This window comes from Babylonia areolata, chromosome 6 (genome assembly GCF_041734735.1).
Source record: "Babylonia areolata isolate BAREFJ2019XMU chromosome 6, ASM4173473v1, whole genome shotgun sequence".
Lineage (NCBI taxonomy): Eukaryota > Metazoa > Mollusca > Gastropoda > Neogastropoda > Buccinidae > Babylonia > Babylonia areolata.
In genome coordinates, this window is record NC_134881.1 from 55828954 (window position 1) to 55856231 (window position 27278).

General features: G+C 42.8%; 1 protein-coding gene across 2 annotated transcripts; it reads right to left on the reverse strand.

Moving 5' to 3' along the window:
• Nucleotides 1-894: 894 nt before the first annotated feature.
• On the reverse strand, nucleotides 895-25499 carry LOC143283460 (uncharacterized). Of its 2 annotated transcripts, none has more exons than XM_076589699.1 (6): nucleotides 25420-25499; nucleotides 21824-21972; nucleotides 15242-15356; nucleotides 12991-13624; nucleotides 4435-4790; nucleotides 895-1674 (listed from the first exon to the last, which is right to left on the reverse strand). In XM_076589699.1, the coding sequence occupies exons 3-6, from the start codon at nucleotides 15275-15277 to the stop codon at nucleotides 1369-1371; spliced, it is 1332 nt and encodes a 443-aa protein (XP_076445814.1). In that variant the 5' UTR covers nucleotides 15278-15356; nucleotides 21824-21972; nucleotides 25420-25499; the 3' UTR covers nucleotides 895-1368. The 2 variants fall into 2 exon arrangements, with proteins under 2 accessions (XP_076445814.1, XP_076445813.1); XM_076589698.1 differs by having other exon boundaries at nucleotides 15242-15359.
• Between the last annotated feature and the right edge of the window lie 1779 nt (nucleotides 25500-27278).

Here is a 27278-nt window from a genome sequence, read left to right on the forward strand (position 1 = left end):
CCAACACTGTGGGGCCATAGACACTGACACCTGCAGGTCTAGAGCCAACACTGTAAAGCCATAGACACTGACACCTGCAGGTCTAGAGCCAGCACTGTAAAGCCATAGACACTGACACCTGCAGGTCTACAGCCAACACTGTAAAGCCATAGACACTGACACCTGCAGGTCTAGAGCCAACACTGTAAAGCCATAGACACTGACACCTGCAGGTCTAGAGCCAACACTGTAAAGCCATAGACACTGACACCTGCAGGTCTAGAGCCAACACTGTGGGGCCACAGACACTTACACCTGCAGGTCTAGAGCCAGCACTGTAAAGCCATAGACACTGACACCTGCAGGTCTACAGCCAACACTGTAAAGCCATAGACACTGACACCTGCAGGTCTACAGCCAACACCGTAAAGCCATAGACACTGACACCTGCAGGTCTAGAGCCAACATTGTAAAGCCATAGGCACACCTGCAGGTCTAGAGCCAGCACTGTAAAGCCATAGACACTGACACATACAGGCGTAGAGCCAACACTGCCAAGATGCATGGAGGAAAGGCGAGGAGAGAGAGACATCATGCCCAGCTGTGTCCTTCCTGCCTGTACAGCCCAGGAGGCACAGTGAGCAGCCAAGTGTACAGGGCCTGTAAATATCATTGTCCCCTAAGTGTAAACTCGCTTCTAGCTGGCAAACACGTGTGCAGTTTGCAATAAAAAAAAACAACCAAAAAAACCAAAAAAAACCCCCAAAACCAAAGAATCCCCCCCCCCCACCCCCCGAAAAAACCACCTTTAACTATATATCCAAACACAATATCCAAAACAAAATCTTTCATCCCCCCCTCCCCTCCTCTTTTCTATACCCTTTGTAAGTATATTCTTTTTTTTCTTTTCATTGCTTTATTTTTCTGTTGTCCAAAGTTCAAAACAACCCTTTGTTGTTAACAACCCTTTATTCTTTTTAAAAAATTGGTATTTTCATAATAAAAGAGGGAACAGTAAAGCAAAAGATCTGAAACAAAAAAACCCCAAAAAACCAACAAACCTGTCTTAGTGTGACTTCACCAGTGAGTTGTGCACTAAACTGCATCCAAAATGACTTAATCAAGCATCATGTTAATGCTGTTTGAAAAGCCCAGAGCCCAAAAGCTAGCCCCGATGTAGTGGGGGTGGGTGCGGCAGTGTGTGCAGTGAGGTGAGTTGAACAAGACAACAAGGACACCGTGCCCAGCCCAAGCCCAGGGACCGGCTGTAGTAGTAGTAGTAGTAGTATGGTGCAGGCCGCTGCAAGGTGGACCCCCCTCTCTCCTCTCCCTCAAACCCATTCACCACCACCACCAGGGGCAGCAGCAGCAGCCTGCCACACCTCCTCCTCACAGAATCTTCTCAATGTGCTGCACCAGCCCGTGGAGCTGGAAGTAGACAGCCTCATTGCGCAGCTCCCTCAACGTCTGCTTGTTGCGGGGCAGGGCGTCGGTGCTCAGCCCCCCGTCCCGCAGGTAGTTGAGGATGTAGCGGAAGTGGGTGCCGTCGCGGTCGATGAAGATGGTGCCGTCCTCCTCCTTTTTCAGCCCGTGGCGGCCGGAGAACATTGCCGCCAGCATGGAGTCAGCCTCCCGCGTCAGGGTCAGCTGGGAGGTGGTGAACACGTGGCCCCCCACGTCCAGCTTTATCCTCCCCTGCAGACACACATGGTGACATGGACACTGTGGTCATCATTGTCTTCATGTATCGCCCCTCTCTTTGTCTTCATGTCTCACCCCCACGCCATGTCTCCATGTCCCACCTCACACACCATGTCTCAATGTCTCACCTCACACACCATGTCTCCATGTCTCACCTCCCACACCATGTCTTCATGCCCACACTCCAACATCATGTCTTCATGCCCACACTCCAACATCATGTCTTCATGCCCAAACTCCAACATGTCTTCATGCCCACACTCCAACATCATGTCTTCATGTCCAAACTCCAACATGTCTTCATGCCCACACTCCAACATCATGTCTTCATGTCCAAACTCCAACATCATGTCTTCATGTCCAAACTCCAACATGTCTTCATGCCCACACTCCAACATCATGTCTTAATGTCCAAACTCCAACATCATGTCTTCATGTCCAAACTCCATCATGTCTTCATGCCCACACTCCAACATCATGTCTTCATGCCCAAACTCCAACATGTCTTCATGCCCACACTCCAACATCATGTCTTCATGTCCAAACTCCAACATCATGTCTTCATGTCCAAACTCCAACATCATGTCTTCATGTCCAAACTCCAACATGTCTTCATGCCCACACTCCAACATCATGTCTTAATGTCCAAACTCCAACATCATGTCTTCATGTCCAAACTCCAACATGTCTTCATGCCCACACTCCAACATCATGTCTTAATGTCCAAACTCCAACATCATGTCTTCATGTCCAAACTCCAACATGTCTTCATGCCCACACTCCAACATCATGTCTTAATGTCCAAACTCCAACATCATGTCTTCATGTCCAAACTCCAACATGTCTTCATGCCCACACTCCAACATATAGCTTTATCCTCTCCTGCACACAGCATAGACACTGGTCATCCCTGTCTACATTGCCACCCAAACACCACAAAGGGTTATGCACATCCAAAAAGTTAATCATATAACCATATTTTACCATGAAATAAATGACAAAAACAACAACTGAAGCATAGGGATATGCAGAAGTATGACAGATCAAATTCCATTGTTATTAAAACATCCATGTACCTTTTGATATGCATCAACTATTTTCTTCTCTTGTAGCGACAATAAAAAACAGCCAAACAATAATCCACATGCAGATATGGTTGGCACTCCAGTGACTGAAGAGAAAGAACTGTCTGTCACATCATCTTTCAATGCAAACTGGTGGCAGGACGCCATGTTTACACAACAACAGATTATACAGCAAAAATCTGTGATGACTGATAACAACTGGTGACCCATCAAAGTTATGTTCAACATACTTTTCAACATGCCCAAACCCCAAGTGGAAAAAACATCACCACTGAAGAACAGCCATAATGATACTGTTGGTGAAGACACACACACACACACACAGAGGCAAAGGTTACCTTCTGCATGTTCTTCATGTCAAAATACAACACGGTACATATACATTATTGATACTGTCAGTGAATATACACACACAGACCAAAGATTACCTTCGTGATGATTATATAATATATATATATATATATATATATATATATATATATATATATGCATCATTCAGAACAAAACAGCTGAAACTGATCAATCAAGCTAATTCATATCAAAGAGGGATACAATGCTGATAAAAGAAACTCATTTTAACATTCAATGGGCATAAAAAAGTCCTCAAAATTTTCTGATTTGATCTATGCTGAATGTTCAAACCTTGCTGTGAACAATCAACCCTTTGTTGTCAAAAAGACTCAAGGGAGGTAAGTGGCAACTGACCAGATAATCTGGTTTCAACTAATCTCAAGTTTAGGATATTGAAAAAAAAATATCTCCCATGCATTCTGATTTGTTTTGTTGGCTCTGCTGACTGTATCAGATGAAATAGCAGCACTGTTAGGCTTGGGACACATGTACACAGAATCTGAGCAAACCCTGATTCTATTTGATTGATATCAACAGCAAATCTGCATGAAAAACAAATAGAAGGGTATGATAATAATAGTTCTGCCACCATACCAACTTCCATTCAGATACATAAAATGAACTTTATTGAAACTAAAATTTCAGTGTTTTAAATGAGGCATAGTAGCAGCAAGGTTCATTTTCATGTTTTCGGTCGCCATTTTTATGGGACACTTGTTTTTACCTAAACTTTTTTTTTTTTTTTTTTTAAACAAATTTTCATCACATATGCAGTTTTCAACATATGCACCACACATAAAATCAATCATCATATCAGAGCATGTTTTCCTGTTTAATGCATCATGTGAAGTGAGTGATCCCCTCTGGTGACCATCAATAAAGAATGACCTATACGCTATATTGCTACAATGGTAGTGTTGGTAAACACACACACACACACTGACAAAAGGCTGCCTTCTGGATGTTGACCAGTATGATATATATATATATATGCTCCACTGGTAATGTTGGTGAAAACATGCATACACACATGCACACACACACACACAGCAAAGGTTACCTTCTGAATGTTGTACAATATGGTGTATATGCTATATAATATTGGTAATGTTGATGAACACACATACACACACACAGAGCTTACCTTCTGAATGTTTACAATATGGCATGTATGCAGTACTGGTAATGTTGGCGAAGACACACACACAAAGAGACCAAAGGTTACCTTCCTCAACGTTTACAACATGGTATACATGCTGCTGCACTGGTAGTAAGTGAAGGAAGACAAAAAGACACAAAAGAGCCACAAAAGACCTACCTTCTGGATGTTGTTCATCTCCTCCATGCGGGTGATCTCATCACGCAGCTGCTGCCATTGGCGGGCCAGCTCAGCGCGCTCCACCTTACACTCCTCCTCGAAGCTGGTGCGCTGCCGGGCCAGCTGCTCCTCCTGTTCCTTCAGCTGCCGGTCGCGCTCCTCTACCGCACTCAGCCGGCACTTGAGCTCTGCCAGCTGCTCCTCGTTCTTGCTGCTCTCGTTGTCGATGGACAGGCGCATGGAGGTCAGCTCCTGGACGCGGGCAGCGAAGTAGCTCTGCAGGGCCTCCGTGATCATCAGGGGGTGCTCTGCCATCTCCTCCGCGCACTTCTCCTTGATGTGTTCCAGCAGCAGGGCTGCATACAAAACAGGGCCTCACACTTTCGGGGCCATGCACCACATTAAACTGGGGAACTGTGTACACTACAGAGTCTTACGCTGTGCAAGCAACTTGACAACTCTGGCTTTTCTCAACTCACTGAGTAACAAACATACTGGGTCTTGCATAGTTGCACAGAATTACCGGACTGGTCATACTACACCACATATACTAGCCTTTTAATGCATTCATTAATTCCACAGAATACTGGTGATTTTTGCTTTTATTTTATTTCATTTTTTTATATTTTTTTTTTTACATGACTTTAAACTGTTCCAAGTCACTGAATGAGACGATAAAGTGAGGTCCCATGTGCAGCATACACTCAGTGCATGTAAAAGAACCCCTGGCAAAAAAAGCATTGTCCCTGACAAAATTCAGAAGAAATATCCACTTTGATAGTAAGTCAAATAAACTTGCAGGAAGAAAAAAGTTTTAAAAAATGAGTGGCACTGCACTGCTGGACAGCAGCTAGAATTTCACACACAGAAATCTGTTGTGACAAAAATACAATTTAATACATTGAAAACAACTGCATTACACTGGAAATAGTCAGCCTCATTGACTATTACTTAAAGGGGACACAAAGTGGTTTGGCTTTAATTTACATACATAAATTTTAGGTAGTTATGGCTTGTCCAATTGTTTTTAAAGCAAATAAATGTGTATCTTGAAAAACAACAACTATATTTCAATTTGATGCTTCCAGCAGTCGTGATGTGCACCATTTTCCATAAGGTTGTGACGTCACAATTAAAGAGACTAATTTTCACTTCTGGCCGACTTGAGAAGCAGACTGAGAGGAATTCATTAACCCCCCCCCCCAAAAAACAAAACAAAACAACAACAACAACATAAAACAAACAACAACAACAAACCTTTCCAAAGAAAAGGACAAAATAAAAATACTGCAAGGACTGTGATTTTGAACCAGAGTTCAGGAAGAAGAGTTGAAACATACTGCTGAAATATCAACAACACAGACAGATCAATGTTGTGGGTGCTGATGCAGAAATTATGAATTTGCCCACTCCGTCCTGCCTGAAGAAAGCGCTTGTTGCAGAGACAATGATCTGACTGTCGCAGCTTTTGAAAGCAATTAATGTAAAGACTACAAGAGCCTGCAGTTTGAATCACTGAACATCTGTCGTTTCCCCTAATTGTTCTAAACTGAGCAATTCTGAAAGGTGGCTTTGAGCAGCAGATGTGACTTCACGAATTATCTCTTTCTTTTTCCTTTCTCGAGAGCCAAGCCCAATATGGTGGTGCCCTGTATTGCACCAAATTGATAGTTCAAATCAATACAACTGCTTTAATGCACAGATATGTTCAGTTAAATTTATGGTTCTATATTTACCCATCTGCCAGGTTTGTAGAGCATGATGTTATTTCACTTCATGACCTGTTTAGCTCATTAAGCTCTGTTCCCAAGTACTGCTCTGGCATACAATGTTGTCTCATTAAAACGTTTTTTACATCATACATATCCATAAACCATAAACAAATTCAACATTATTTCCGGATCTGTCCACACATAATTTGGAGGAAAAACAGTAATTTTCTGTGTTTTTTTCCCTCATTAATACAGCATGGAAGCCTGCAATGGCAATATAACTCCCCAGGGTCGAATGAAGACTGGTTTCCAAACACTCCATAAACCACGCAGATTTATTTCTCTGTTCTACAATATGGGTCATGCCCTTTAATCAAAATATGCCACAGAAATCTAGTATCATGAGGCATTAGATTGGGAAATTGTGATTGAGTCTGAAAGGTGGGGGCCTGGGGCTGCGGCCCCCAGTGGGGGTCCATGGGGCAACGTCTCTGGTGGGGGTCTGGGGGCGAAGCCCCCTGAAGCTGAAGTTTTTTTTCTCAATTTCAAACCATGAAATCTGCACTTGCGGGCCACCAATGCTGCTGAGGTATTCCAACCCACAGAAGACAAAAAATCAGTCCAATTCTTCCTAAACTGAAGTGTTTTTGCTTCCAAACCTGTAAAGTCAGCCTTGGGGGCATGATTTTCAAAATCGTGTCTCATGTGTGTGTGTGTGTGTGTGTGTGTGTGTGTGTGGTTTCAATGCAACTCTCTGTGTGTATGTGAGAAAGAGAGACAGACAGACAAAGAGATTGAGAATAGGGGTCGGGCTGGACATGGGAGGAAAGAGTTAAAGTTTATGTATGTGCACTGCTTTAAATACAACTCTCTGTGTGTTAAACTCTTTGTGTGAGTGAGTAAGTGAGTGAGTGAGTGTGTGTGTGTATGTGTGTGTGTGTGTGTGTGTGTGTGTGTGTGTGTGTGTGTGTGTGTGTGTGTGTGTGTGTGTGTGTTTTCAAGGAAAATGTTATTTGCACACAAGTTTGCACTGTACCAATATAACTGACCACCTGGTCTCTTCAGCTGTAGTCTCTGTTCCACTGACATGCATGTGTGTTGGTTGAGGAAAGGGGGAAGTGGAATGACTGGAGGGAGGAGGGGGTGGGTCTGTGACTGGTTGTATCACTTTCAAGCAGTCAAGGATTCTCAGCTGGAGCTAGTGGTCAGTGTCTTGGCTCAGTGCGAAAATTGCCACAGTCATTGACAGTGGTTTCATAACCCCCCCCCCCCTTCCCTCAGCACTGGTAGGAGACTCAAGAGAGAGGGGAGGGGTACCTCAGCAAATCATGAAAGTGAAGTCTGCAGGAGGGGGGTGGGGGTTTGGGGAGTGACTTTTTCTCTCTGAAATCAACTGCTCTTCCGTTGAAAATAGTGGATCTGCTGAGAGTTCCCCAGCCTGGACTGTGTGTATGTGTGTGTGTGTCAGTGTGTGTGTGTGTGTGTGTGTGTGTGTGTGTGTGCGTGTTCAGGGGAGAAAGAAAGAGAGAGAGAGACAGCAAACAAACGTGAGTGTGCACATGTGTATGTATGTGTGGTTTCAATTCAACTGTGTATAAACACGAGAGAGAGGGAGGCAGACAGAAAGAGAGGGGAGATGGTAGGAGGAAAGAATGCAAGTTGTATTCGTGTATGTGTACGCACTGCTTTCAAACTCAATTGATCTCTCTCTCCGCGTGCGCGCGTTTTCAATACAAATCTGTGTGTATATGCAAGAAGGGAGAGAGGGGCAAAGAGACAGAGAGAGAGGGGGTAAGGTGGGAGGAAAAAGTGCAAGTTTGTATGTGTGCATATATGTACATTGCTTTAAATACAATTCTCTCTCTCTCTCTCTCTCTGTTTTCAATCTCCGTGTGTGTGCGCGTGTGCTTGAAAGTGAGAGAGTGTGTGTGAGTGTGAGCATGCATGTGCATATTATTAACCCTCAAAGTGCTGGATATAATAAAACATACTTACAGAAATCATGCTTAAAACAAAGGGATAGTTTGCCTCCGCTACCTGTGCTCTGATTTGGGGCATTTGTATGCTTATCAGTAAGAATAAATAGGCAAACCTATACATTTTTGGAAAGTAGAGTGAATGAAGAATCAGATAAAAGTAAGAAAAATGCTGTACCTTGTAAGTAGTTGGAGATATTCCACAGGATATAAACAACAAATTTTGCAAACTTTTTTTCCAAAAACGTCAACCACAATGTTTATAGGTATTTTCACATCTTTTATAGAGTCAAAATCTCAAAATTGGCATTAAACTGTGCAGAAAATGTTCTGGCTGCAGAATCATGAAATGAATATAACTGAAACAATGAAATTATAAGCACTGTATTATTTGTTTGAGACACACCCACCGACGCCACGCACGCGCACATCTACAATACTTTATGCAATCACAGGCAAAAACAGAAATAAATGTTTTCTTTTAGCTCATGTTGCTTTCAAAAGCAGCAAGAATGCTTTAAATCAAAATAATTTCCAGTTTTCTAGCTTGATTTGGTCAAGAAATCACAATAGACCCATGCCTAACCCACTTTACCACCCTCCCCACCCCCCATCACCCAACCCCCAGTTTTTGTGGCTGGAGACACAAAACTGAATGAACAACAAGCAAGCCAGCATGCCCAAGTGTCAAAATAACAAAGCCGTTTTCACCAGAATCCCTATCAGCAAATGAATCATCACTAGTGACAAGGTCACTCATTTCCTGAGCTTTGTCAACTTCAGTGTCACTCATTGTTTACAAAAAATACGAAGATCTGGACTTATAAACTCAGTCAAAGTTTGTGCAAACACAAGCAGGGAGGCAGTAACACCAGAACGAGGCAGTTTTAGGAAGGCTGCCGAGCATAGCCGTACGATGTCGGACCTTATGTAAACAGAGCCACGATCGTGGCCCATCGCACTTTACCGGGAAAGCCACGATCGTGGCTCATCGCGCTCTCCGGGTTAAGCTCTGTGTGATTGTGTGAGTGCTCATAATATTATGTGTGCACATGTGCAAGTGTGAAGAAGAGAGATAAAATAAAAAACAGAGTATGTGTATATGTGAATTCATTCATGTTTTTTTTTTTTCAAAGAGAGTGTGTGTGTGTGTGCGTGCGCGTGCATTCAATTCAGCTCTGTCTGTGTGTGCGTGTGTAACTTAGGTAATCTGGCTGGCTATAGGTCTCAAATCTAAATACACTGACTCTTGCCATGAACTGTTTGTACAGAAGCCTAGGCTGTGTCAGAAAAGGCACTGATGTCAGTAAGTTGCTACAAAGTTTAGGTTGTTACTTGTGCATACAGTGGCAAATTTGGCAGCTTTTGCTGAATGAACAGAGGGTCAAGCAGATGTACCCACGGCCCTTGTGGCTTGACAGGGATGGAGATCTCATGCACTGGTGTATCTGTGTGTGCCGCAAGTTTGTGTGTGTGTGTGTGTGTGTGTGTGTGTGTGTGTTATTGTGAGCGCGCTCACAAGTCCGTGTGCGTGCATGTGTGTGTGTGTGTGTGATTGACTGCATGTGCCGTGTGCAAGTGCGCGTGTGCATGCTTTTCACAGTGCCTTAGGAAACTTTCGGAATTCGATTTTGGTGCTCTGACAAGTCACTGGATCGCCTCTCAACGGGTCAACAAACGACGCTTTCGAAAGAGCATTCCTTTTTCAGTTTTGACATATCATCGGTAAACGGTAAACGATATAGAACGGCCCATCGGCTTTTTCTTTCTTTCTTTTTTCTTCTAGCAAACAGACGCTCTGTTTTTAATGCAAATCTGAAAACAGATTTCTGTGCCTGGACTGAAGAGTTGCACCCATACAATCTGACACCAATCGCACTTGGCCTTGCCCGCGGTGTCAATTTGTTAATGGCGTCGCCTACCTGTAAAGGTATTTTTTTTATTCTTCACTTCTGTTTTCAAGATCTCATCTTGCCAGACCCAGTTCCACTTATTATTCACTCCTTTATCGATCTCTACTGCAAAAATCCTCTAATCCTTTGTGAGTTTTCTTGTTTTCTCAGTGACTGAAGATGATCGACGAAATCAGGTATCTTTGCAAGTCGTGAAGCCCGCGAGAGTTTTGTAATCCCGACCGAATACGGATAAGCTGAATGATGACAGAGAAGCAAATGAACACTTATTCTCAATTGGTTCGCTTATCCAAACATGGGGCATTTTAGCAAACGCTGTGGATCTGTCTTGTCAATCGGTCAGACAACGTTCGTGCAATCTTCGTGGGTCGGAAAAAAATCTCACCCCCCACTCCACCCCTCCGATTTTCTCAACGGATTTACGCGAATCTAAAAAATGGCCTCTGGAGCCAATTTTCTGTTAGAAATCTGACTATAGTCGGAAAAATCTCACGCCTGATCATGAAAGTACTGAACCACACAGAAAAGGAGCCACCCACTTAGGTTATTCTGTATCTCTCTCCCTGTATCACTCACCAAGTTTATTCTGCATCTCCCACAACTCACCTAGGTCATCCTCTGTCTCCATCCCCACACAACTCACCTAGGTCATCCTCTGTCTCCATCCCCACACCACTCACCTAGGTCATCCTCTGTCTCCATCCCCACACCACTCACCTAGGTCATCCTCTGTCTCTATCCCCACACAACTCACCTCGGTCATCCTCTGTCTCCATCCCCACACAACTCACCTCGGTCATCCTCTGTCTCTGTCCCCACACCACTCACCTAGGTCATCCTCTGTCTCCATCCCCACACAACTCACCTAGGTCATCCTCTGTCTCCATCCCCACACCACTCACCTAGGTCATCCTCTGTCTCCATCCCCACACCACTCACCTAGGTCATCCTCTGTCTCCATCCCCACACAACTCACCTAGGTCATCCTCTGTCTCCATCCCCACACAACTCACCTAGGTCATCCTCTGTCTCCATCCCCACACAACTCACCTAGGTCATCCTCTGTCTCCATCCCCACACAACTCACCTCGGTCATCCTCTATCTCCGACGGGTGCAATAGCCGAGTGGTTAAAGCGTTGGACTGTCAATCTGAGGGTCCCGGGTTCGAATCACGGTGACGGCGCCTGGTGGGTAAAGGGTGGAGATTTTTACGATCTCCCAGGTCAACATATGTGCAGACCTGCTTGTGCCTGAACCCCCTTCGTGTGTATATGCAAGCAGAAGATCAAATACGCACGTTAAAGATCCTGTAATCCATGTCAGCGTTCGGTGGGTTATGGAAACAAGAACATACCCAGCATGCACACCCCCGAAAACGGAGTATGGCTGCCTACATGGCAGGGTAAAAACGGTCATACACGTAAAAGCCCACTCGTGTGCATACGAGTGAACGCAGAAGAAGAAGATCCTCTATCTCCATCCCCACATAACTCACCTAGGTCATCCTCTGTCTCCATCCCCACACCACTCACCTAGGTCATCCTCTGTCTCCATCCCCACACCACTCACCTAGGTCATCCTCTGTCTCTGTCCCCACACCACTCACCTAGGTCATCCTCTATCTCCATCCCCACACCACTCACCTAGGTCATCCTCTGTCTCTGTCCCCACACCACTCACCTAGGTCATCCTCTATCTCCATCCCCACACAACTCACCTAGGTCATCCTCTGTCTCCCTCCCCACACCACTCACCTAGGTCATCCTCTGTCTCCGTCCCCACACCACTCACCTAGGTCATCCTCTATCTCCATCCCCACACCACTCACCTAGGTCATCCTCTGTCTCCATCCCCACACAACTCACCTAGGTCATCCTCTATCTCCATCCCCACACCACTCACCTAGGTCATCCTCTATCTCCATCCCCACACAACTCACCTAGGTCATCCTCTGTCTCCATCCCCACACAACTCACCTAGGTCATCCTCCGTCTCCATCCCCACACAACTCACCTAGGTCATCCTCTGTCTCCTCCCCACACCACTCACCTAGGTCATCCTCTGTCTCCATCCCCACACCACTCACCTAGGTCATCCTCTGTCTCCATCCCCACACCACTCACCTAGGTCATCCTCTGTCTCTGTCCCCATATAACTCACCTAGGTCATCCTCTGTCTCTGTCCCCATATAACTCACCTAGGTCATCCTCTGTCTCCATCCCCACATAACTCACCTAGGTCATCCTCTGTCTCCATCCCCACACCACTCACCTAGGTCATTCTCTATCTCCATCCCCACACCACTCACCTAGGTCATCCTCTGTCTCCATCCCCACACCACTCACCTAGGTCATTCTCTATCTCCATCCCCACACCACTCACCTAGGTCATTCTCTATCTCCATCCCCACACCACTCACCTAGGTCATCCTCTGTCTCCATCCCCACACAACTCACCTAGGTCATCCTCTGTCTCCATCCCCACATAACTCACCTAGGTCATTCTCTATCTCCATCCCCACACCACTCACCTAGGTCATTCTCTATCTCCATCCCCACACCACTCACCTGGGTAATTCTCTATCTCCCTACACACCACTCACCTACGTCATCCTCTGTCACCCTCCCCACACACCACTCACCAAGGTTATCCTTTGTCTCCCCACACCAGTCACATAGGTCATCCTCTATCTCCCTCCACACACCACTCACCTAGGTCATTCTCTATCTCCCCACACACCACTCACCTAGGTCATTCTCTATCTCCCCACACACCACTCACCTAGGTCATTCTCTATCTCCCCACACACCACTCACCTAGGTCATTCTCTATCTCCCCACACACCACTCACCTAGGTCATTCTCTATCTCCCCACACACCACTCACCTAGGTCATTCTCTATCTCCCCACACACCACTCACCTAGGTTATCCTCTATCTCCACACAACACTCACCTAGGTTATTCTGAATCTCCTCTGTGGTCAGCTCCCTGCTGCTGTTGGCTGACTGAGGCAGCTGGTTGTCCGGCATAATGGCGTCACACAGGTGCACCCCAGACTCGTTGGAATTCTGAAGGTAGTCTCCGCATTTGCAGCACATGTAGCGCAGCTCTGCGTTCTCCCCACGCCCTCCACCCTGACCTGCCCCGTTGCCCTGGCCGCCCAAACCTCGCCCGTTGTTGTTGTTGCGGTGGTTGTCTCGATGGTTGAAGTTGCGGTTGTTGTGGCGGTGGTTGTGGTGGTTGTTGTTGGCAACGTTCCAGGGCACGTTGAAGCCAAAGCCTTCCATCTGGGGCTGGTGGTTGTGGGGAGGGCCGGGGTGGGGGTGGCCAGGCCCCTGAGGGGGCGGACCCCCCAGGATGGCACCTCTCACCCACTGGGGGGCCGGTCCTGGCCCTGCCCCTTGCAGGGGCTGGTTCTGAAAATGGTTGCCCATGTGGTGGGGGTGGGGGGCTCCCGGCCCGTGGGGGCCCTGTGGGGGGGGAGGCATGCGCCGGTCATAGAACAGCGGCCCCCCCTGGGACCAGTGTGGTCGACCATGGTCATACACAAAGACCTGTCGGCCCTGGTTAGGCATGCTCATACCGCCCTGAAACAGCGCAACAGTACCGTCAGTCAATACACGACATCAAATGAGAATCTCTTCAGTACACTCACCACCTTCCTTCCTTGTCCATTCAACTATCATTCATGTCACTACTGCTCATTTTAATCAACGCTGAAAACATGATTGCTTTTGGAGCAGTTGAAATTCAGGCTGTGTCAACTAAAACAAACATTGCCGACTGACATTACACATGACTTTACACAGACACCATCATCAACTACGTCCAGACTTGTCCTTGACAACACATTATTTAACTGTTGTTTGCCTTCATCTTGTCCTTCATGTCTCTGTAGGGTTTATTACATCAGATAACCTGCTCAGGGGTAGTCATCTGGCCTTTGGGGTTCCCAAGAAAATGCCAATGTTACAATGCTGTCAAACGAAATAACCAAGATGATCACTTGAAGCTCATTTCCTGGCATGTTGTGAATGTCTACTAAAGTAATAAGATTAGCAGCTTTCATAAAAAAAAAGTAAAATATAACTAGAAGAATATGAAAACCATTCACAAGGATACCATGTATAAGAAAACTTGAATAAAACATTCAATCAGCAAACCAGATTTGTTGTTACATTGTTTTTCTAAACAAAACGCCAGACTGTTTATCATGTGAACAACAAGCAGACGCATACCAGTGACACCATGTTATAAAAGAGACTCAACAGACAAAAACAACAATACAAAGCACTCATGTTTGTACTTTGACGAAAATTCTTCAGCTACACATCTGGTCTTTTAATACTGAACAGACTTGCAAATCTGCCTTTGTATCAAACTTCATTCATGGCCATCAATACTGCAGCCATACAAATGCCAGTGCTATAATTCTTCATATATCTTTTTTGTTTTTGTTTTTTTCAACCACAAAATCAAATCACCAAATCAGCATGCCTACAGAAAGCTACTGAGAATGTTATGCAAAATGTTCAAAATGGTGTGCAACTGATAGGAAACCAGGCAGACTGAAGGGAAGCAGATGATAGCTGTACTGTCACTGTCCACAAAATCAAAACATCAAGTACATGAGCAGCCATGCTGGCCACAAAGGAAGACAAAAATGCACATTTTTGGTGAAGACTGCAGCAACCAACCCCCTGGGAAAGGAAAACCAGGCTTGTGCCTGATACTGACAATGTCTCGGAAAATATATTGTGACACAAAAAACAACACTGGCAAGTTGAATGTGAGACACTTCCCAATGGCCAGTTGTGTGTTCTTGCAAGTTTTAGCACAATTTCTGTATCATCAGTGTATCATTGGAAATCATCAAACAGCTACAAAAATTAACATGAAGGGGTCCAATTTAAGGCCACATGTAAAGGAATGAAGACAATTTTCCTGAGATCCCCATTTACAGATGATTCTGCAATTCTATCTTTGTTTCACTTGATACACACACACATACACACAGAGAAAACAAAGGCAAGAGACAATAGCACAAAAACAGGTTGACAACACTGTAGTATGACATTCACTCAAACAGACTTAACTTCCTGTACTCTGATCAAGTGATACACAGTATAAAGAATTCTCCACGAACAAATAGTTAGCATGTACTTATGCTTCATGTTGAAAAGGTGAGTGACTTAATACTGTACCTGTACCCAAATGATAAAATTTGTTTTCTGCGACATCTTGCCGATGACTGTGTGGCGGGCAGGAATCGTACGTACACAAGTGTACCGAAAAGTGTTCAACCCCCTGACCCAAGGCCTGCTGAATGCAAGGAAGGAATGACATGGGTATAGACAGTGATCAGGACAAGTGACACGCTTGCCAATGTCGCCCTGTGCGTGGGCTTTCTCTCAGTTCTCACTACTGAGGGATCGACCCCAGGGCAGGGAAGAAATCAACAATAATGGTTTCTTCTTAAACTAAATCACAACTGACAGAACAAAATCATACTATATAGTATATAACCTACTTTCAGTTAATCAAGCTCAGCAGTACTCACAGGGTTTCTTGATCTGATTTTTCCCCTTTCTCCCTAATTCTTGCTGTTTTCCACATAAACTGTCAATTGTTTGCAGTTCAAATGACAGGACAACCTCTAGTGTAGTGGGAAGGCGTAGGGCTCACATGGTCCATGATGGATATTTTTACTGCCAATTACATGAATCAGAACCTAGCAGGCTCAAACCAATAATATGGGTGTCGGGTAGATTTGACTTCCACTGGTTTCAGCTAATATTTTACGTTCTGATATTGTAAGCTCCTAAAATTCACTGCAGTCTTGAATGATGTTCTCATATACAGAATATGCACTGGTCTCAGAGACCTTGAAAACAGAATTTTCAAAACTTTTTTTGGACCAAGAAAAACAAATAGGTTCCAAAGAAGAGCAGTTGCAATTAAAGAAAACTGATGACACTTTGACTTGTGTGAAAATTTCACATTACTGAACTGTATTGACAACTTTATTTTAAATGGAGTTATCATGTTCCTTTTCTTGTTATTTCAAGGCTTCTTCCATTCATCTAGTTCTGAACTCCACCACTGAAGAAGATGGTCTAGAACATCTGGTTTAATTTGCAAGAACTTTTGTTTAAATGTTTATCAAAATGAAAGAGATCTAAGTACTTGTTTGAATCTTCATTACTTTGCCTGGCAGGAAATGGGTGCACAACTGTTATAAATTTTTGCAGCAGGTGTCCACATGAACTCGACAGAAAAAATGAGTGCAGACACTGGTAGTGTGTGTGTGATAACATTATTCATTTTTAACCTACAGCATACCCTGGACTCAAATGTGGTGAAATCCTATGGGGAAAGACTTTTCTGAGATTGTGTCCAGCAGGCAGCTAAGCAAGCTGATGGAATGGACAGAACCCAGCAACAATAATTATCCATATGGCCAGCTGACCCTGGAGATGCTACAACAAACAACTGCTTTCACTTCGCTGCTTGACTTGTTGGTGGCAATCTTTTTCAACATATACAAATACTATGTAGCATTACATTTCATAAATAGTGTCATTTCAAATAGTGTCATTTTTTCATTTTTATATGCACTGCTCCTAAAATGTGGAATGAACTATTGCGAACCCTGTGAGTTGTAACTGACAAATAATCAGGATTATACCATAAAGCTTACAATTTTCTTCCCAATCTTTTGACATAAAAGCTTCACAGTTAACAATGTTAAGTACACACTTCACTTTGTATTGAATGTTTAAGGGGAAAAAGTGTTTGATAAAATGTTCTTGTCTTACTTTCTGAACATTAATGCTACAAACGTTTGTGCTGAATATCATTGCTATCAACACTGGCATTAAAATCTAAGCTTTAAGATTTTGAAATCAAAATGAAAATCATAATATATAACATTTCACAGCTAAAATAATTGAAACTAAATAAATTAGAAAAATAAAGAAATGAGGAGTAAACAATATCTCAAGTGGTAACTTCACTGTGAATGTGCAATCTGTTGCAGGTTTCTCTGATTTCCCCATTCTGTACCAAAAACAACAACAACAACAACAACACCAAAAAAAAAAAAAAAATCAAAAAAAAAAAAATCTGACTTTGCATCTGAGAAAGACATGTATATTTTACTGTATGCTTTTGTCCAATGCTGTGAAATGATAATTTCTCGGGAGACATGAAATTGAAGGAGACATGTAAACAGGTCTGACACCAAGTACTGTGACATAAACTGTCCAGACATGGAATTGCAGGAGACATGTAAACAGGTCTGACACCAAGTACTGTGACATAAACTGTCCAGACATGGAATTGCAGGAGACATGTAAACTGGTCTGACACCAAGCACTGTGACACAAACTGTCCAGACATAGAAATGCAGGAGACATGTAAACTGGTCTGACACCAAGCACTGTGACACAAACTGTCCAGACATAGAAATGCAGGAGACATGTAAACTGGTCTGACACCAAGCACTGTGACACAAACTGTCCAGACATAGAAATGCAGGAGACATGTAAACTGGTCTGAAAACCAATCACCTTGATACAAACTGTCCAGATATAGAATGCAGGAGACATGTAAACTGGTCTGACACCAATCACCTTGACACAAACTGTCCAGACACAGAAATGCAGGAGACATGTAAACTGGTCTGACACCAAGCACCTTGACACAAACTGTCCAGACATAGAAATGCAGGAGACATGTAAACTGGTCTGACACCAATCACCTTGACACAAACTGTCCAGACATAGAAATGCAGGAGACATGTAAACTGGTTTGACACCAAGCACTAAGACAAAGTGTCCAGACATAGAAATGCAGGAGACATGTAAACTGGTCTGACACCAAGCACTGTGACACAAACTGTCCAGACACAGAAATGCAGGAGACATGTAAACTGGTCTGACACCAAGCACTAAGACAAACTGTCCAGACATAGAAATGCAGGAGACATGTAAACTGGTTTGACACCAATCACCTTGATACAAAGTGTCCAGACATAGAAATGCAGGAGACATGTAAACTGGTCTGACACCAATCACCTTGATACAAACTGTCCAGATATAGAATGCAGGAGACATATAAACTGGTCTGACACCAATCACCTTGACACAAACTGTCCAGACAGAAATGCAGGAGACATGTAAACTGGTCTGACACCAATCACCTTGATACAAACTGTCCAGACTTGGGAAATGCAGGAGGCATGTAAACTGGTCTGACACCAATCACCTTGATACAAACTGTCCAGATATAGAATGCAGGAGACATGTAAACTGGTCTGACACCAATCACCTTGATACAAACTGTCCAGACTTGGAAATGCAGGAGACATGTAAACTGGTCTGACACCAATCACCTTGATACAAACTGTCCAGATATAGAATGCAGGAGACATGTAAACTGGTCTGACACCAATCACCTTGATACAAACTGTCCAGACATGGAAATGTAGGAGGCATGTAAACTGAGGTCTGACACCAATCACCTTGATACAAACTGTCCAGACATAGAAATGCAGGAGGCATGTAAACTGGTCTGACACCAATTACCTTGATACAAACTGTCCAGACATGGAAATGTAGGAGACATGTAAACTGGTCTGACACCAATCACCTTGATACAAACTGTCCAGACTTGGGAAATGCAGGAGGCATGTAAACTGGTCTGACACTAATTACCTTGATACAAACTGTCCAGACATGGAAATGTAGGAGACATGTAAACTGGTCTGACACCAATCACCTTGATACAAACTGTCCAGACATGGAAATGTAGGAGATTGTAAACTGGTCTGACACCAATCACCTTGATACAAACTGTCCAGACATGGAAATGTAGGAGACATGTAAACTGGTCTGACACCAATCACCTTGATACAAACTGTCCAGACATGGAAATGTAGGAGACATGTAAACTGGTCTGACACCAATCACCTTGATACAAACTGTCCAGACATAGAAATGCAGGAGGCATGTAAACTGAGGTCTGACACCAATCACCTTGATACAAACTGTCCAGACATGGAAATGTAGGAGACATGTAAACTGGTCTGACACCAATTACCTTGATACAAACTGTCCAGATATGGAAATGTAGGAGACATGTAAACTGGTCTGACACCAATTACCTTGATACAAACTGTCCAGACATGGAAATGTAGGAGGCATGTAAACTGGTCTGACACCAATTACCTTGATACAAACTGTCCAGATATGGAAATGTAGGAGACATGTAAACTGGTCTGACACCAATCACCTTGATACAAACTGTCCAGACATGGAAATGTAGGAGACATGTAAACTGGTCTGACACCAATCACCTTGATACAAACTGTCCAGACTTGGAAATGCAGGAGGCATGTAAACTGGTCTGACACCAATTACCTTGATACAAACTGTCCAGACATGGAAATGTAGGAGACATGTAAACTGGTCTGACACCAATCACCTTGATACAAACTGTCCAGACTTGGAAATGCAGGAGGCATGTAAACTGGTCTGACACCAATCACCTTGATACAAACTGTCCAGACTTGGAAATGCAGGAGACATGTAAACTGAGGTCTGACACCAAGCACCTTGATACAAACTATCCAGACATGGAAATGCAGCGAAATCACCTTCAGAATGCTGAACAACATGTGAATGTGAAGATCCCTCCTGTATAGCACCATCACCAAACAGAAAATGTACCAGAACTGCATATTTTCCACCCTGCTCTATGGCTCAGAATGCTGGAGGATGACTGAGGGTGATCTAACAAAGTTGTCAACCTTCCACACAAAAAACCTCCAAAGAATACTGCAAATCTTCTGGCCCAGAATCACCTCCAATCAACAACAATCTGCCCAGTGCAAACCAAGAGAACATGGAGACCATCATCATGAGAAGGTGGTGAAAATGGATTGAACATGTCATGTGAAAAGCAAGGAAACATCACCTGGACAGCCCTTCACTGGACACCAGACACAAGAGAGGAAGGCTAAAGAACACCTGGCATAGAACAGTCAAAGGAGTACTCAAGACTGATGGATATGCAGGGTACCATTCAGAAACTGGTCCAAAACAGACAAGAGTGGCAGTTCTTTGTTGCTGCACTGCATGCCAGAGGGCATAATGAGCAGTAAGTGAACTTACACTACTTTGAGTTTGAGATCAGAACATGAACAGCCACAAAACTTGAGAGCATTGTTCTTTCTTTACTGATGAGGAAGAGGATGATGATTATGCTGCTATGGAAATCCACTGAGGTCGGAGAGTGGCAGATTTGTACTCTGCACTTCGTAAAAATCTTGGTGTCAACTCAGGAGATAAACATCAGCTCTAGTCAGGAAATTTGAGTAAAACACTCAAAGAGGCATCCATTACGTGGATAATAATAAACTGTGCAGTGTCAGTCTTCCCATCTGTGCTGCTAACACTTCACTCTGGGCAGGAGCCAAAATATCACACTATACTGACCTGATGGAATTTGAACCCACAATCTATCATTCATTAGCCTGGTAACACTAGCAACTTCACCACAGTAGCTGGCGTCACCCGTACTGTGCAGCTTCCCCCCCACCCCCACCCCCCCAAATGCAATGGTGAATACACTAGGAATAAAAGCTTTAAAAGTGTCTTTCTGCTTTTTTCTTTTTCTTTTTAATTGTCTTCTCAGCACAATTGAATTTAGTGTTCTTTTTAAATTCAAGCAATACCTTGCTTGCAGCAAATGTTCAAATTCATATGAACTGATCAAGTTAAACATAAAATTATCCTTTTCTCTTTGAACATGAGAGACCGAGATTTGGGGGAAATGCACTGTTACCACTTCAGATACAGAGCACAACAGACACAGTCTGACTGACAGTTCTAGGCGAGTGAGCTGACATAACTGAATTGTCTCCTCCACTGTCAGATTACTTGCCTGGACTGAAGTACATGGATCATAACATGGGATGCAAGATTAAAAAGAAAAAAAGAAGGAAAAAAAAAAAGAAAAAAAAGAAGACAACTATGGATACTTCATTTGATGCAGTCTCTAGAGAAAAAGAAAACTCCTGTATCTATCAAGTCTGCATAACCAATTTGTACAAGTGACTTGTGGTTCAATGTGTCTTTGTGTCAATGTTGAAGGGCACCTAAAAAAGACAACAGAGTTGTAGAACTTTACTGAGCCAATATGTGCTGATTCTTTTTTCTTCCTGTAAACAGCTGAACCATTCCACAGAAAGGAGGGAAAAAGCATCCAGGAATGTCTGTTCCAAGAAGCTTTTCTACTTTTTCGTTTGCCACCAAGCTGACATTTCATATCTGATCTTATTTCCTCTGCCCACCACCCCGATCTTCATTCACTCTCCCAAATAAATTATACAAAATATATATTTTCATTATCATCACATTTTACATTTTCCCAATTAAACGTTGGTTGGAAGGTTATTGTGAGAGAGTGTATCAAAGTATATTTTGAGACAGACAAAATGTTCAAGCTTTGACACAGAGAACACATAGGACGTCACGCAAAAATGCAAGGACATGTTTAAGTTTTGAACTTTGTCTGGTCTAAAAGGTTATCCGGGTCAGAATTTCTAATGAGTTTTGAAGTTTTCTCTCGAATAAAAATAATATTGGATGCAACTTCCAATTCTGTGCATGTAAGTATCCATAGTTCTAATCCAAATTAATGTGAATTCATAAAACTACAATGAAACAAAAAGCAATAACACTTTTTTTTCCCTTCTTGATGTCACCTAAAATGATTCAAACCTCAAATAGCATGGTACACCGTCGGAACTTCACGATGTTTTCACTCGCGCCAAACCATATGTTCATTATTCATATCAGCGGGCCTGTTCAGTCTAGCGTATGTGTCACACAAAGATATTGTGTCATACGGCTAGGGGGACTGTTCTCAACTGAAACAAAAAAAGGTCACCAAAACATGGACATTACCCAACATATATAACAATAGCTATCATTTAGTATTCATGATTATTGGTGCAAGTATATATTTGACAGACCAGGACCAACACATGTGAAACGCTTGACACAAAAGAACCACAATTACCAAACATACAACAAAAACCACAATTATCTAACACACAGGACCACAAAATAATTCTTAATAAACACACAAGAACCACAATTACCAAACACACAACAAGAATTACATTTATCAATATCAAACACAAACACTCTACAGGCATCACAGACTTTGAAACTGAAGACTCCAAGTTTTGTTTTAAATTACTCATTAATCAATTTCATGACAATTACTCAAGAGACAAAACTTTGCCATATAATATACATAAAATAATGTAAGGGTCATCTTCAAAGCAGACACTATTAGTATTACTATTGCTGCACTGGTTTAATGTAATACAGTTCAAGGGTGGGGGTCAGGAAGGAGGTGGAGGGCATGGAGGTTAGGGAGGGGGATTGGAAAGAAAGTAGCATCCTTCAAACAGTCCAAGTCAAAAAATAAAATCACTTAAATTAAAAACTACATGTAATCTGCTAATAACTTTAGTCAGGATCTGAGATACTTTGTCTTGTCATTCCTTCAATCAATATATAAAATACAACTTTTGCCTGCAGAATCTGTAGCCAGTTCCAGGCTCCTCTCAATACTTCATTCAGCTGAACATTGCGTCTTATTCTCTAACTTGTGGGAGAAAGACTTACATGCATGGATTAATAATTATTAATTTAAAAGTGTGTACATAATCTCATTGAACGGACAGGTGATGTGTTTCAGGTCTGTTCTCATAGCCAGACTCCCCCATCACCAGACGTGGAATGAAGCAAAATAGCACACTTCACAGAATCGTGCCACAGGTGTAAACACACAACTATTTCATTTCTGCTTTTTATCTGGCCTGGTGGAGTCCAATGCTATGTCTGTTAATCTGAAAACTGGCCAAAATAACATTGAACTAATCAGTTACATCAGTCAATAGTGTGACTTGTCAACAAGATTCCAGCATCTAAAAACTGCATTAACTTGATAAAGACTGGCTGGACAAAATCATCTTGCAGACAGTGGTGGAGACAGCCAAATGCTGCTGTCAATGGAACTGGAAGACTTGTTTTTTCTCACTGCTGATGAGTTTAATCAGCAACAAGCAACAGTGTGGATCATGGTAATGAAGGAGAGATGACTAACCCTTTTCTGATATATGTCTGTGAAAAGTAATACTAACAGCTTCAGGTTTTACATTTTGTTCAAAGTGTTAGGACACAATCACGGTTTCTTTGGTCTGGGATACATTTCCCCCCCATACACTGCATCTGAGGTGAAATACACTGTGACCCCTGACAAAGCAACTTTTCAGCCATGTTAACTGAAGACAGTTTACATGCCTTCTTTCAGTTTCGGATGTAAAAATGATTTTTTTCTTATAATTAATATTGTCAAAAGATTTGAGAGGAGTCTGAATGCTGACACTGGCAATATATGCCATCGGTTTTGAGGGTAAATGTTTTTCACACACACACACACATGAATCTAAAAGCACTTGTTCTGATTCACATGATCAAATATTTGGTTATCTACTATGGCTTGTGCACACAGTCACATACTGATATCTGCATACTTCACAGACACGCCCACATGTTGCACATGTCAATTCATATAACAAATACCTGTTATGTAAGTTCACATTTCTCACTAGTTTCAGAAACACCTCTTCCTCTTCCATCATCTCTGCTCACAATTGGGATTTAATCTTTCCCACTCTTCTGAGCTTTAGCATCTTCATCATACAAAGTATACTTTTTGCAGGCAACACAAAAACATTGTGTGTGTGTGTGTGTGTGTGTGTGTGTGTGTGTGTGTGTGAGGGTAATCAGTAGGAAGCACAAAGGGAGTCAAGTGAGTGTGAACAGTCAGTGGTTTCCAGGATGAAAATGAAGCTTTGTCCCTAGATTTGCTCAAAATATTCTGGTGAACACAAATATTACAGTTACACTGATTTCATTTGTTAGCTTTTCTTCCTGAACATGTCATAACTATACTAATGAGACTGATTTCACTATTTTACTGAATGACTCCCAAATCTGACATAAACCCAAAGTTCCTTGAAATTATCAAGACAATGACTGCACAGTATTTACAGTTTACAATCTTTCTAATTCTATTGTAGTCAGTCTAAAACTTGTAAAATACCTGGAAAAATCTCCCAAGTCAGTAACAGAACCTGGGTATTTGTGCAATTATGTAATTTGTCAAATTCTTTCACATCCTTTGTTTCAACCATTGTTTGACCCATTCTGAAAATAAAGAGTTTGTTGTTATCAGAATAGTGTTTAGAACTTATCTAAATATGTTGTTGTTGTTGTTATTGTTGTTGGTTTTTTGTTTAACAAAACAAATCAAAGAGAAAACAAGCAGAAAGTGAGGCAATAATGATACCGGAACACAGCAAAATATCTGGACTTCTTCTTTTTCCCCCCCTTTTTTTCCATCTCTTTCTCTCGCTTTTTATATAAAATGTGCTGATTGAAAAGCTATTTTTCCAAAACAAAGAAATGAGCAAAATGCAAACAAAGAGAGTGGAAGGATCTCTGCTGATGATGACCGAAAGTGCTGATCGTGCAAGTCACTGATTTTTTCTTGATCAAATAATTATTTTCCTGTGTATCGGATCGACTGAAGCCAAGCGAAAGGCCACGGGCTCACGTGAAAGGCCATTGGCGTGTGGACACGACTTGACCTACCGCCTGACGGTTCCCTCTAGCAGCTGGTGTTTCCACAAGGCAGGTCGCCTTTGTTTACTGCTGGCGGGATCTGTAGTTCGTGCCGAACAGTACCCAACCTCAGGCCACTTCCATAGCCTCCGCTGACCCCAGTATATCACACTCACCCACCATTAATACTAATTTTCATCCAGTGTTTCTCCATCAAGACAAGGCGCATCTGCAGTTATCGGTTGTCTAAAAACGCACGAATTAAGGGGCAGGGGGTAAAAATATGCCTGGCACAGCAAAAGCCTGGCGATGAAAGCGATCGTCATGCTGGCGCCCTTTCCAGCCAAAGCCACAGCTGCTCCACAGCAATCGAGGAGGTCTTAGACTAATCATGAGTAAAATTCTCGCGCAAGAATGCACAGAAACTAGATTCAATGTTTCGAAGAAATTTTGCTCGTTACCCCCGAGACACGGGTGACGGTAAAATGTCGTCTGCCATTTCCTCAGCTGTTGTTGCACGTCTTTCCAACACAAAGCCATCTGCACTTGTGCCACCTGACCTTGCTCGATGTAAACAAACCCGATTTATTCGTCTACAAAACTCAGATTTCCCTCCATTTCGACTGCAGCTGACACAGTGGTAACTAATCTTGCAATTAACACCAAACACTTACCTTGGGTTTCACTGATCAGGCAAATATTTACTCTTTCTGTGCGCGAGTTCGCACACTGTTCCTTGTTGTCAATCTGTGTTGATGAATTTAGTACGTCATGTCATTGTTCACCCAATATGGTAAGACGCGGGCTTTTCCGGTGGCGACGGAACCTTCCGAACTCGTAAGGGAGGCTACTGCTTGCTATCTTTCGAACTCTGTTTCTGTCGAAGGGAAGCAACTCCTTAAATATGACGTCATTTTCATGGCGCTTGCTTGACATGTTCTTTTTTCTTTACAAAAACAGCAAGAATATTTCAAAGAATAAAAACGCGAAACAATGACCAATAAAAAAAATATACATTAATTAATGACATCTTATATATTGCTGTGCAATAAAATGGATAGAAAACTGACGGAACAAAAGAATGAGTAAGTGAACGAACGTGCTGTGTGCACTTTGTGTGAATAACTTTGGAATTAACACCCCTTGCGAACAACAAGACCGCTTTCTGAATGGCTCCAGTCTGTTCGTTCGTAAACGTGCTTTTCTCAAATTATACCACGTAGGTAACACGCTATCATGAATCCATTCACTGGCAACGATGACGATCAAAGTGTGCCTGGCAATTTTTTTTTTAATCGATAATGTTTGTTTCTATTCTTCTTATTTTTACTTTCGATAATCTGTTACTGCTGTTGGGTTCTTCAAGATACCAATCACCAGCAGTACAGACTTAAGTGCTTACAGGTATATGATGCTTTGCAAAACAAAACAAAAAAATTCCCCCAAAACAAAAAAAAAAACAAACAAACAAAAAAAACACCAAAAACAAAACACACACACACACACAAACAAACAAAAATGGTGCTTTACAAAGCAAAACAAAAACCAACCAAACAAAAAGTAACGAAGGAGGTGTGAGGGACACTGCAAATGCACAAAGGTGCCGTGTCACAGTGTGTGTGTGTGTGAGTGTGTGTGTGTGTGTGTGTGTGTGTGTGTGTGTGTGTGTGTCAGTGTGTGTGTGTCAGTGTGTGTGTGTGTGTGTCACTGAGTCAGTGTGTGTGCCGTGTACTAGTAGTGATAAGGTGTGTGCGTGCGTGCGTGTGTGTGTGTGTGTGTGTGTGTGTGTGTGTGTGTGCCAGTGTATAAGATACGGCCGGTGTGCCGTGTGTGTGTGTGTGTATGTGTGTGTGTGTGTGTGTGTGTGTGTGTGTGTGTGTGTGTGTGTGTGTCCGTCACTGAGTGCCGGCGTGTGTGTGTTCGTTCTTTAGTTTACCGTCTTTTCACTATCAGTGATATTAGACGATTAAAAAAAAAAAAAAAGGGGGGGGGGGGGGGGGGGGGGGGGGGGGGTCGGAGGAGGAGGCGTGGGAGGGGAGAGGGAAGGCAGAAATGGTAGAAAACTACCAAACAATGCAGTAACTAACATGCAATTACAGTTTGTACATTTAACAGTACAATTCACTGAATAATGATAACAATAATCCGAGAAACCATTAACACAATTCTTAAGTACATTAAAGGAATGTAGAAATATGGCTATGAACTAATGCCTGTGAAAGTTCGACCATACGAACCTCGTCAGAAATAACTTTCCAAAACTCATCTGCAGAATAGTTATTCCCTTTGAAATACTTGGGCAAGAAGGTGCGTAACTGCTGACAGTGAAACAACGATGCAAGCTGAACTGCTGACCACAGATGCATGTTGCATTTTTACTATAATTTGTCTTCAGACGCCCACTCTAGGAAGACATTGTCGGGAATGACCAGAGGGCAAAACTAATGCAGAAGTAAAGATATTAATAGATACAGTAAAGAAGAGGACATCATCATATACACAGATGGCTCAGTCACCAAAGGCCAATCCGGTT

Coding starts and splice junctions, on each gene's coding strand:
- LOC143283460 (XM_076589699.1), bottom strand. CDS start 15,277: ATGTCGCAGAAAACAAATTTTATCATTTGGGTACAG. Junction 4,791..12,990: donor GGAGATTCAGAATAACCTAG/GTGAGTGTTGTG, acceptor TTTTGTATGCAG/CCCTGCTGCTGGAACACATC. Junction 1,675..4,434: donor AGATGAACAACATCCAGAAG/GTAGGTCTTTTG, acceptor GTGTGTCTGCAG/GGGAGGATAAAGCTGGACGT.